Raw genomic sequence first — 11270 nt, forward strand, 5'->3', positions numbered from 1 at the left:
ATCCTTTTTATCCAATTTCAAACATATATCTACAAGAATAAAGCTAAGGAGACTAAATTTGGAAACTAAATTTTGAGAACTAAAGGACATGTAAGTTGATGATTGGTTTATTATTTAAGCGTTGATAGACGTGCTCATTCTTATTGGTGACACATTATTTAATTTGCAAATTTAGTCTTCCTAGCATTACTCATACAGACCACTTGTGTGCTTTTTCATTATTCTTTTATTCTATTATCATGGGTCCCACTAGTAATAAATAATACATATATGTTTCCCAAAGCATAGTTTTCAACACGAAACGTGGTGAAACTGCTTCTCTCTCCCTCATCCACTCGTTGTGTCCCTTGTTGTCCAATTGACATGTATTTGCTCTTCAAATTATATAATTTACAAGTGAAGAGAAATTTGATACTTATAAATTTTAAACTAAGAAATAGTAAAAATAATACCATTACATTTTATTGATGAACTCGTCATATACAGAAGTAGAATTTAAAGTTTTTTACTTAAAAATAAATAAAATATTAGTAAAACGTATTACTAAATGTCTCGATAATTTGAATTAAATTATTGTACTGCATTATCGTGCTCGGGAAATTATGCGCCGTCGTATATTTCAAGTCTGTTAGGCCCGTAATCGCTCCAACAGAATCCAATCAAACTGTGCTGATTTTTGGGCCTACGACCCCCTACTATCCCAAAGGCCCAAACTCTTCCCATCTAGCATACATTATATAATGGCCATTAAATGGAGAAAAATATAAATCAGAAAAATATTAGAGTGGGTTGATTGACTCGGCCTGAATCACATAATTTCCATCCCTCCCGAATTACCTAATTGCATCCGTCTTGCTTTCGTGATTGAATGAACATGTATAAGAGTTGCATGTTTATAGCATAATGTTAGACTACGTCGTAGTCCCACGTGAAGGAGCGTATTGAAGAATAGAAGAATCTCACACGGCAACCTCCCCTCCCTAATCTCTCCCCTCAATTTTGACCCTGGCGAATTGGGGTTGGGATATAAAACAACAAAGTGAGGACGGATGTATGAATTCTAGAATGCCACTGTGCTCGGTTTTAGGATTCATACAACCAACCGCACCTGATGGGATAAGGTGAAACCGAAAGTTACACACATGTAAGTTGTAAACCACAGGGTAAAACGTAGTTAACCCGAAATTTCAGAAGTGCTGCCAAATTAAATACAGATTATGAATACTTTAGGCAATAAGACGTAAATAAGCATATATTCATTCAAAGACATAAAAGGTTGAAGTTTCTCAATGATACTATAATCTAGCGAACGATGTCTCTTGACAGAACTGCAAATTCACAACTCAGCATTTAGAGGGTGGACCTTTTCATGGCACAGCTCCTGTTACATGTAATGAATAGACAGAAGACCCAGGTTGCCAGGGAAACTAAGATGTCGCAACAAGTGAGCTCGCAGATCACGGGTAAGGAACTAAGCATGTCGCTACGAGTGAGCTCCCGGACCATGAAATAACTGATACTGCTACCTTTCTGCAATGCTGGATCATAATCTATTCATGACCCCAGAATCCCGCAAGCACAAGCACATAATCTTACAGTTACATAATAACGAAATCTCTCCAACCACCACTCAAACTTCACTAAGCTGACTCCATGGGGAAACACTTTGCGTGGACATCACGCAGCAGGCAAAAGAAGAGACTTTGGAAATGACACAGATCCATTGTTAGGAGCACCCTGAATATTGAGAATCGTTGTGATCAAATTGTATATGTGGACATTTTCAAAACTAGGAACCTTGCGACCTCTTTCAAACCGAGGACCATGCCCAACAAATATGGTCCTCATGGAAAAAAAAGCATTGTCATAACCATGTGCTCCTCCACACTCTCTCCCTTTCGTCCTCTTTTGTTCTACCTTAAATCCCTCTTCAACCAACCCTACTATAGGCGTAATTCGATCACTCGCTGCATAATGGAGCCGACTAGGAAGCTCCTCCTTAAGATACACTCTCAAATTCTTCCCATTCTCAACCTTCCCCGATTTCAACCCTTCATTCATCTTCTCAACAACATTCACAGGATCAACACCCGAAGGCGGACGAATGGTGAGCACTGGAGTATGTGACTGGACCCAATCATTAGGAATTTCAATCCAAGGGGCCAAATCACTTAAATAAATTAGCTTTTTATCGCATGTACCAACCATCCCATGATCACCCACCATAATTATAGTAACATCCTCGAAAACCCCTTTTTTCTCTAAACCTTCAATCAACCTCCCAATCATTTTATCAATTCCAGCAACAGCTTCAGTAATCTCCGGATCATCAGGCCCCACCTCGTGACCCTGATGATCGGGATACTCGAAGTACAGAGTCATAAACACAGGAATTTCACTACTAGGCATATCAAAGTAATTCAAAACGGTATCAACCCGTTGTTCGAAAGGAACAGAGCTATTATACTGCATACAAAGCTTATCAGGGCAAGTCCAAGAACCTTTAATTACCTCAGAACCAGGCCAGAAGTAAGTGGCAGCCTTCAAACCATGATTGGCCACCGTCTCCCACAGCGGCTCGCCGAGCCACCACTTGGGCTCGTGGCTTGCCATGGTGAAGGACTCCCCTGTGTGCGGGTCCACAAAGTGGTTGTCGACAATTCCATGGTAAGCAGGGTAAAGACCTGTGACAATTGAGTAATGGTTGGGAAATGTCAGAGTTGGAAATACCGGAATCAAACCCTCTTCCGCCTCCGTCCCGTTGGCGATGAGGCGGCGGATATTCGGCGTCGGCGCCTTGAATTGGTACCCGAATCGAAACCCATCTGAGGAAACCAAAAGTACAACCGGATGATCGAGTTTTCTCAAAGCTCGAGCCTTGGATTCCAGTGACGAGGACTCGTAGACGGGCGCGGATTTCGGTGAGTTGGAGAAGAATAGAAAGGCGAAGGCGAAGGCGGCGGAGAGAGCAACGCAGGTGGTGAGGAGGAGAGAGATGAAGATGACGGTGGTGCTGGGTTTGTGAGAAGGGGAAGACGATGGGACCGGAGAGGCGGAGGGGTCGGTGTTGAAAGAGAGCAGCGCCGCAGATGGGTTCGGCGAGTCTTGGTCGTGGGTCGGGATCGGAGTGGCTTTCACGGGCGTCAAATCCGAACCCATCCGAAGAAACCAGGTGATTGTTTCTGGTTTTGTTTTTCGATGGGTCGGAGATTGAAGGATTTGGGATGTGGGTTTAGGGGTGAGGTGTTTAGAGAGAGAAAGTGTGGAGTTGGAGTGAGAAGCAGGGATAAGGTTGGGTCTTTGGGTGGAGTTGCAGACAGTGGTTTGGTAGAGATTTTGGAGAAGACCACTTGTTATTGACTTTTTGGGGACTTGATTTGAGCTGGAAGGAAGGTTTCGAGTCGAAGCCGGATCCTGAGGATCCGGAGATTCGTACATCGTATTCGTCAATCGTACATTGTGCGATTAAAAATTATTTAAAATATTTTATTTAAAATTAAATACAAATAATACTTGATAAAAACTAACCGTATAATATACGATAAACGAACATAATGAAAGGATTCCTAAAATCCGCACCAAAGGAATTTGAAGAGGATCTGTTGGCTACGAATCTACGACACCGAGTTTGGTGTTAGATTTGGCGCATCCAAACGGTAAAAATACGCATGTGTACAATTTTTGTATTTAATATTTACTTCATTCATTTCAAGCTTACTTTTTCAATAACATGTATTAAAAAGGACAATATTCTCATTAAAAAAAGAAAAGAAAGAGACAATGCTTAAATCCAATTTATGTGGCCAGTGGGGGTACCTTCTTGTCTACTTTTGTGAATAATGTATTTTAGAAAATTTTTTTTAGATATCATATGAACTTATACGGAAATTTGGCGTAAAATCGAGCATAATTGCATTAAGATTCATATAACCAACCTTATTTAATGTGATAAGGCTTAGTTGTTATTTGTCATATGAATTTATAAATCTATTTCAACTTTGTCTTACGAACTAAAATTTTAAGAAAATCTGTCCTATCCATAATTAAGTCACCACTATATTGTGTTTACGATTATTTCAAACTTTAGACTTCTTTTTCATTTCATTGCTTGTGAGCAGATAATTAATAAAATCAATGTCAAGTTTTTATATTTATCATTGTTTTCGAAGACAATTATATTTCAAGAACATGTGTTATATGTCTTAAGGACTATATTGTTAGAAAGAAATTCGATCAGAATTCTACATGTCGTTGTATTAAGTTTTATGTTTGTTGTACCATATAAAAATTATTAACTGATTATGTTCAAGTTCAAAGGCACTAAGTAATGAGAGAAGGTTGCTTATAGTTCACCACAAAATTTTGCTTCCTAAAAGTAGTAGATTTACAAGATACGATCTAAATTTTCAACTAATTTGAAAAATACATGTTTGGATTAACCTTAAACACAAATCATATGTAAGGCACATAAAGATGAAAAACATTAAAAAAAAAAAAATGTGAATTTGCTAAAAATATAATTAATAATAAATTAAAAGTATGTTTAAATTCATATATGACATTTAAAAAAAAAAAAATTCTAAAATAGACAAGAAAGTAAGACAATTCAAGAAAAAGAACAATGGTGGAGCAAAACGACGTCATTGAACCCTTCAGAAAACGAAGTAAGGTGTGTGCTTGCAGATACCGAGAGTGTTAGATCGAGCAGACAGAGAGATGGCGTACTTGAGCATGGGAGAAGCTCACAGAAGAATTACCGACTACCTCAACCGCTTCTCCGATGCCGTTTCGACCCAGGACGGAGCTTCCCTCAAGCATCTCCTCTCTCTCTCCTCCAACAGCCCCGCCCTCCTCTCCCTCGCCGACGCCCTCAACGTCTTCCAGGTAATACATCCTCACCAATGTGTATATTTGTATACGTATTTGTATTTGTTTCAATTTGGGAATTTAGGGTTTTGATTGGTGAGGGTTCTTGGTGTGTGACAGGACTTCAATAGATTGATCAAACAGTCCGATAACGACTCGCAGTTTGGCGAAATTCTGGTGCATCTCTTCCGGGCTTTTCAGAGCTACCGAATTGGGAATTTCATTGATTCCTATCAGGCATATGAAAAATCTGCAAAGTATTGATTTTTTTTTATTGATTCTTTGTTTTATTTAATTCTGTTCTGTGGGAAATTTTGTATTTGGTTTTGGTTTTTGACTAATGTTAATGGTGGATGTGCAGTGCTTTTATTCAGGAGTTTCGGAATTGGGATACGGCATGGGCTTTGCCAGCATTGTATGTCATTGCTTATGAGATTAGGGTTCTAGCTGAGAGGGTAAGACCCCCAGTTTCCTTTTTTATTTAATGAAAAGAAAATTAATTTGTACTTTATTATTGTTCTGTCAAGATACGTGCTTTATTTAGTAATTGGTTGCCGATATGTTGGGAAGACGAATTTAGTAGGACTGGCCTGTGTGGAACTTTTGTAGGCTGATAAGGAATTGGCTTCTAATGGAAAGTCTCCAGAGAAGTTGAAGGGAGCTGGTTCTTTCCTTATGAAAGTCTTTGGCGTTCTTGCTGTAAGATTCTTTCTTTTGATATTCTATTTATTTCGCTACTTTTACTAAACTTTGTTTTGTATTCTCTTTGCAAAAAAAGTTTGTTGCTTTACTAAAACTTCTATACAATAAGAGTTGATATTTTCTTGGGTGTTTACGAACCATTGTTTGAATCTGTACTGCTAACTCTTTCACTGGTGTATCCATTATAGGGAAAAGGCCCGAAACGTGTTGGAGCATTATACGTCACTTGCCAGTTGTTTAAAGTTTACTTTAAGGTATTTTTTTCGCACGCTTATGAGTTCAGTGCTTTTAATATCTGAATTAGCTATTAGGGTATCTTTTGAATGCTGAATAAAACACAAATGGCTAGAGCTGCACTATGATGAATTATCTTCATTACTTTGCAGCTTGGTACAGTTCACCTTTGCCGCAGCGTCATAAGGAGCATTGAAACTGCACGAATATTTGATTTTGAGGAATTCCCTAAGAGAGATAAGGTCAGAACTGCCTTTGGTAGAGCAGATTCAATTTTCCTTCCTTTCCTTTTCATCCCCCTTTTCTTTTGAATTTGTTATATATCTAGAACTAGTTTTTATGTTTGTTCTCACTGTTATACCATGATATGCAGGTCACCTATATGTATTATACAGGTCGTCTGGAAGTTTTCAATGAAAATTTCCCCGCTGTGAGTATTCTAATTTTCATGATGTTAATGATGCCTTCTTGTATATTAAACTTTTAAGTGGTGGTTTGGTTTTGGTTATGGAGTTACCCTCTGGAGTCTTGAATCTAAAATTTATACACACTGGATGAAGAAGTGAGCAGTTCCATACTATGCCTTACCATATTTTTAAGTAAAGAAATTGCTTACTAGTTACCACTGATAACATCCAGTCTCAGCGGATGTGTGCCCAAATTATAGATTTAATCCAGTGGATGATTGATCTTATACTTTGCCTGAATTCACTTATTTCTATGCATGCAAAAAGCTCTAGAACTGAAAATCTGAATTTCCATCAGGCGTGTGCTATTCACTAAATCTACTTTTGTTACCTTGCAGGCTGATCAGAAATTATCATATGCCTTGAAGCATTGCAATCCTCAGCGTGAAGTAAATATAAGGTAAGGTTCATGTGTGCTTGTTGCATATGTTTTGCATCTGCATGATAGACTTTAAGGGGGTATCTAGACAAAATGATTGTTGTTGTGACTATATATTTAAGGGGGTATCATCTTTTTGTTTGTGTGATGTTGAACTTCTTGCAACAGGAAGTCAATAATAGATTTGGGATATGTTGTACTGTCTTTTATTGTCCGACTCATTGTTTCTCATTTTGTATTTACTAGGATGATATTGAAGTATTTGATACCTGTGAAGCTTTCATTAGGCATCTTACCAAATGATTGGCTTCTGGAAAAGTATAACCTGGTTGAGGTATGGCAGTCCCTTATTTATTTGCAAGAGATATTATTTAATGCTTGATGATGGGAATTGAGATATTCCGGTATTGCTTAGCTATGTTGCTTCCCCCTCTCCCGTTTTCCAAAGTTGTGGCTAAACCCTAACTTATAACTTCTTGCTTTCGCAGTATAGGAATGTTGTACAAGCTCTAAAAAGAGGTGATCTTCGACTTCTTCGGCGTGCTCTTGAGGAGCATGAAGATCGGTACGTGTATCATCCATTTTGAAAATCTTGAGATTGGTTAAAATCGATTTCCAAAGATGGAACTGATTCCTTCAAAATGAAACAGGTTCTTGAGATCAGGTGTATATCTTGTCCTAGAGAAGCTAGAACTCCAAGTCTACCAGAGATTAATAAAGAAAATGTAAGTTCTCATGCCGCTTTATAAAATTGATGGTAAAATTCCTCTGAAGATTCAATTCACGACTTCCACAATCTTGTTGTGCAGTTACTTCATTCAAAAGCAAAAGGACCCGGTTAAAGCTCACCAGCTGAAATTAGAAGTAATTGTTAAGGCTTTGAAATGGCTTGAGATAGCCATGGATGTCGATGAGGTACTTGTTTTCTCCACCTCTCTCTCTGGTAGAGTGGTTCTTGGTTTCTCCGTTTCTCGCTAATCAAATATCTGGTGTAATTTTCAGGTGGAGTGCATAGTGGCCATATTAATATACAAAAATCTTGTAAAGGGATACTTCGCTCACAAGAGCAAAGTTGTGGTTTTGAGCAAGCAAGATCCTTTTCCTAAATTAAATGGAAAGCCTGTCAACTCATAGAGAATATCGATACAAGCAGTCAGGTGATGAAAAATACAGTATGAAAACGAGATATGCCGGCCAGTTCGTCATTGGAAACCATTTTTATCGGCCCCATGAAGAATCGCTATATTGTTCCCCTTGTACTTTTAACTTTTTGTGAATCTCAGTATTCTTAGTTCATTTTTAGAACTTAACAGCCATCTTATGTTCCTGTTTATGCTCATTATTCACCCATCAATTTTGTTCGGAGTCGAACCAATGATGTCCTTTATGTCCGTAAACTCGGCTATGGTACACTCAAACACCGGCGATTACTGTGAAATAAATACGGATAAAATTCTGTATGAAAGAGATGCATAAGCATAATGCACTTTAGAAACTTAACTCATCTGATAAAAATATTGAAAAGGACATCCAAAATTGTAGTGGTTACTCGAAACACCATACCAGACCCAAAAATGGGAAGGAAATAAAAAAAAACGAAAACAAGCGAAAACAATGTCACTTCAAATATGTAATTGCTTCAACACATAAGCCATCCACCATTGGAATATGATATGTATCAACTTTCCGGCACACGAAACAAACTGTTAAACTTCGACTTTCAAGCACCATCAGAGTTCAGAGGGAAGGGTAGTCTGTATGTTTGAAGGCATCAGAATATTATAACCATCTGCCGCAGTTGAAACGAGCATGCCAGGAATCTGTGTGTGCCAATGAAGTTCTTTCAAGTCCTTTTGTCCCTGTTGACCATAAATTACCATGAGTGAAATGACCGAAAAAGTGGGGCCTCTTGGAGTAGAACAGACAGTCGAATATGTTTACCTGATGAACAAATAGAAGCTGTGGAGGTAAATCTTTTGGAGCATTCACTTCCTCTTTTGTCTTCGCTTTGAATTCTGCCTCTTCCTCCTCATCATTTTCTAAAGAAAGATCCCATATTCTGGTAACAAAAGCCAAAGGACAAATATTTTGAGTTCAAACATAAACAGCATGAAAGCATATAAGTTTTTGTGTAGGACATGCCATTTATCACTTCAATCTGGTCTTTAAATATTACTTACGTCAGCTGATTGTCAGAAGACGTCACAGCCAAAGTGGATGCTTCATGTGGACTCCACTCGATGGAGGTGATAGGGTGTTTATGGTATTCGAAATGTGCCACTACAGAATCTCCTTCCTACGTTCAAGTAGACAAAAGAGGACCATATCATTTTAGAATTATCAACTTAATGAATCACTCAAAACAATTTCATTGAACCCAATTTAACACTCATGGGAATTCCAACAAGACGTACCTTCAGCAATCTAAGATCACGAATGGAAAAGGTGCCATCATCGCTTCCAGATGCCAGCATACAACTAGCCAGCCTAATAAAAACAAACAATGAAGTGCCAGGGTCATCATTTCATATGTGGCACAAATGTATCAAAACAAATAACAAATAAGAAAAGAAACATTGAAGGTTTAAATAAACACCTATTCCAAGACATAACATTCACATCAGCATTATGCGCCTTAAAAGAAGTTGCTGGTGCCTTCCCTATGCGTATATCCCATATTGCTATATTCCCATCGACAGAACAAGAGGCAAAGACATCAGGTTCTGTAGGACTCCACTGCAAAGATAAAAGTTTTTTGAAAAGAATACCGTCAAAGGATTGGAAACATTAAGGAAAACTATTCTAACTAGATTGTTAGATTGATTATATGCTTTAAAACAACAGATTGGACTTAGCTTCCCCTCTAAGCTACATACTTGTAAATCCTCCACGCTTGCAATATGTCCAATATATGGGGTAGTATCAACATTCCATGTTGAACCAGATGTAGGTTCCCACAAATGTATATAATTCTTGCAGTCCCCTTTTAAAATCAGACATAAATGAATCCATTAGTTTCAAGCTTTCAAATCAAGAAAGTACCATGCCATCACATACACTTGATATAGAAAAAGAAAAAACAAATAAAGTGACTTGATAATAGTACCAGATAGAAGTCTTCCAGGTACAAGGGGACTCCAGTCTAGAGCAAACCCTTCATCCTTATGCCCATATTTAACCAATGGAGCCTGGTTAAATACTGAAGAAGCTCCCTGGCTAGCTTCGGTCTCTGACTCCGCTAAGGCATTTAAATGAGAACTGAAGTCCCAAACCTGAAAGAGCAGCAGGATTAAGTAACGTACAAAGTATATGTAAATGGTTGTTTGAGCGTCGGCTTAATATATACTCATACTCATAATCTTGACATAAAGTCTGACCTGCACATGACCAGTGTCTGCCCAAGATGCACATATATGTGGATTTTGAGTCATGGCACGTATACGATTCACACATCCTTCATGAGCTACCTTGCGCAACTGTATATGAGAAGAAAAAAAATGTCAAGGCACAGAGAAGAGGTCAAAATTAAGAAAGATGAAGGCAAGATAAATCAAGCATGGAATGTAAAAAAAATATTGCCTGCAAAACAGGTGCGCCAGATCCACTTGACTCCTCATCCTCGCTATCATCGTCGCTATCACTGTCCTCACTATCCATATTAGAGTCATCATCTACAGCTTTGGCTGGCACTAGCTCGCGCTTTTTCCCAGAAATGTTAGATACTTTAAATATTCCAAGAGAGTTCCAAGCAGCTTTCTCTGCCTGAGTCCCAGCAACGAAATACACGCTATGGGGGAACTCTGTCCGAACCAACCCCAATGTATCCCGCACAATATCAAAGCTGTCAAAAGTAATTAACTTCTTTTAGCCATTAACTCGAAGCCTATAATTCTCTTACAAAGAATGAAACTTGAATTCTTAAATATAACCATTACCAGCAAATCAAGTATAAAATTGAACCTCTAAAACATAATTCAATATTACGAGTAAACGTGAGCTTTCCCGAAACGAAAAAAAAAAGCTAATTATTCACAAACGCTATAAGTCTAAGCTTAGTTCAATAATTCAGCTAATCAGGCTCCAATAATTCAAACCTACAATTCAAAATTTCAACTTTATGCTTTTCCTGCACTTTCTATGCAACCAAAAAGAAGAATCCATAAGATTCAGAGCAACCTTAAACAAGGCCAACCAATATGGAAGGCATGGAGAGAATTGTAAGCTGATGGGTCACACTGGAGCTCTTCGCCCTCCTCCAACTTGTCCACTCCCGGTTGCCATACCTTCGCCGGCATCGAGGGTCCCGAAGAGGAAGAAGACTCATCTCCTTTCTTTGAGCCCTAAACAAAAATTCAATTCAATCAAATCAATTGGGGAAAGGATAAAAACTAATTTTACTGAAATAATTAAACAATAAGAGAAGAAGGAAGTGGATTTTGGAGCTGACCTTGGCCTTTCTTTTGGCTTTCTTAGGGTTCTTGATGCTTCTGACCATTTCTAATTCTTCAGATTTTGCAGGAACACGGAGACTCTGATGAAGGAAGGTGCAGGAACACGGAGACTCTAATGAGGGAAGGAAGGAGAAGAGAGCAAAACTGAAGAAGGTTTTGGTGGGGCTAGGG

General features: G+C 38.4%; 3 protein-coding genes across 3 annotated transcripts; 1 reads left to right on the forward strand and 2 right to left on the reverse strand.

Moving 5' to 3' along the window:
• Positions 1–1234: 1234 nt before the first annotated feature.
• Positions 1235–3365, reverse strand: LOC137735213 (uncharacterized). Its single transcript, XM_068474622.1, has one exon. It carries the CDS (start codon positions 3157–3159, stop codon positions 1678–1680), a length of 1482 nt encoding a protein of 493 aa, XP_068330723.1. The 5' UTR covers positions 3160–3365; the 3' UTR covers positions 1235–1677.
• Positions 3366–4614: 1249 nt separating this feature from the next.
• On the forward strand, positions 4615–7958 carry LOC137732607 (enhanced ethylene response protein 5). Its single transcript, XM_068471917.1, has 13 exons — positions 4615–4884; positions 4987–5123; positions 5228–5321; positions 5476–5565; positions 5757–5822; positions 5955–6044; positions 6176–6232; positions 6608–6669; positions 6895–6982; positions 7137–7213; positions 7299–7373; positions 7458–7563; positions 7651–7958. The coding sequence occupies exons 1-13, from the start codon at positions 4717–4719 to the stop codon at positions 7780–7782; spliced, it is 1242 nt and encodes a 413-aa protein (XP_068328018.1). The 5' UTR covers positions 4615–4716; the 3' UTR covers positions 7783–7958.
• Positions 7959–8132: 174 nt separating this feature from the next.
• On the reverse strand, positions 8133–11256 carry LOC137732599 (protein HEAT STRESS TOLERANT DWD 1). Its single transcript, XM_068471912.1, has 11 exons — positions 11096–11256; positions 10825–10988; positions 10228–10489; positions 10026–10124; positions 9755–9920; positions 9525–9631; positions 9245–9384; positions 9063–9135; positions 8829–8944; positions 8590–8707; positions 8133–8507 (listed from the first exon to the last, which is right to left on the reverse strand). Exons 1-11 carry the CDS (start codon positions 11141–11143, stop codon positions 8379–8381), a joined length of 1422 nt encoding a protein of 473 aa, XP_068328013.1. The 5' UTR covers positions 11144–11256; the 3' UTR covers positions 8133–8378.
• Between the last annotated feature and the right edge of the window lie 14 nt (positions 11257–11270).

This window comes from Pyrus communis, chromosome 1, assembly GCF_963583255.1.
Source record: "Pyrus communis chromosome 1, drPyrComm1.1, whole genome shotgun sequence".
NCBI classification, from domain to species: Eukaryota; Viridiplantae; Streptophyta; class Magnoliopsida; order Rosales; family Rosaceae; genus Pyrus; species Pyrus communis.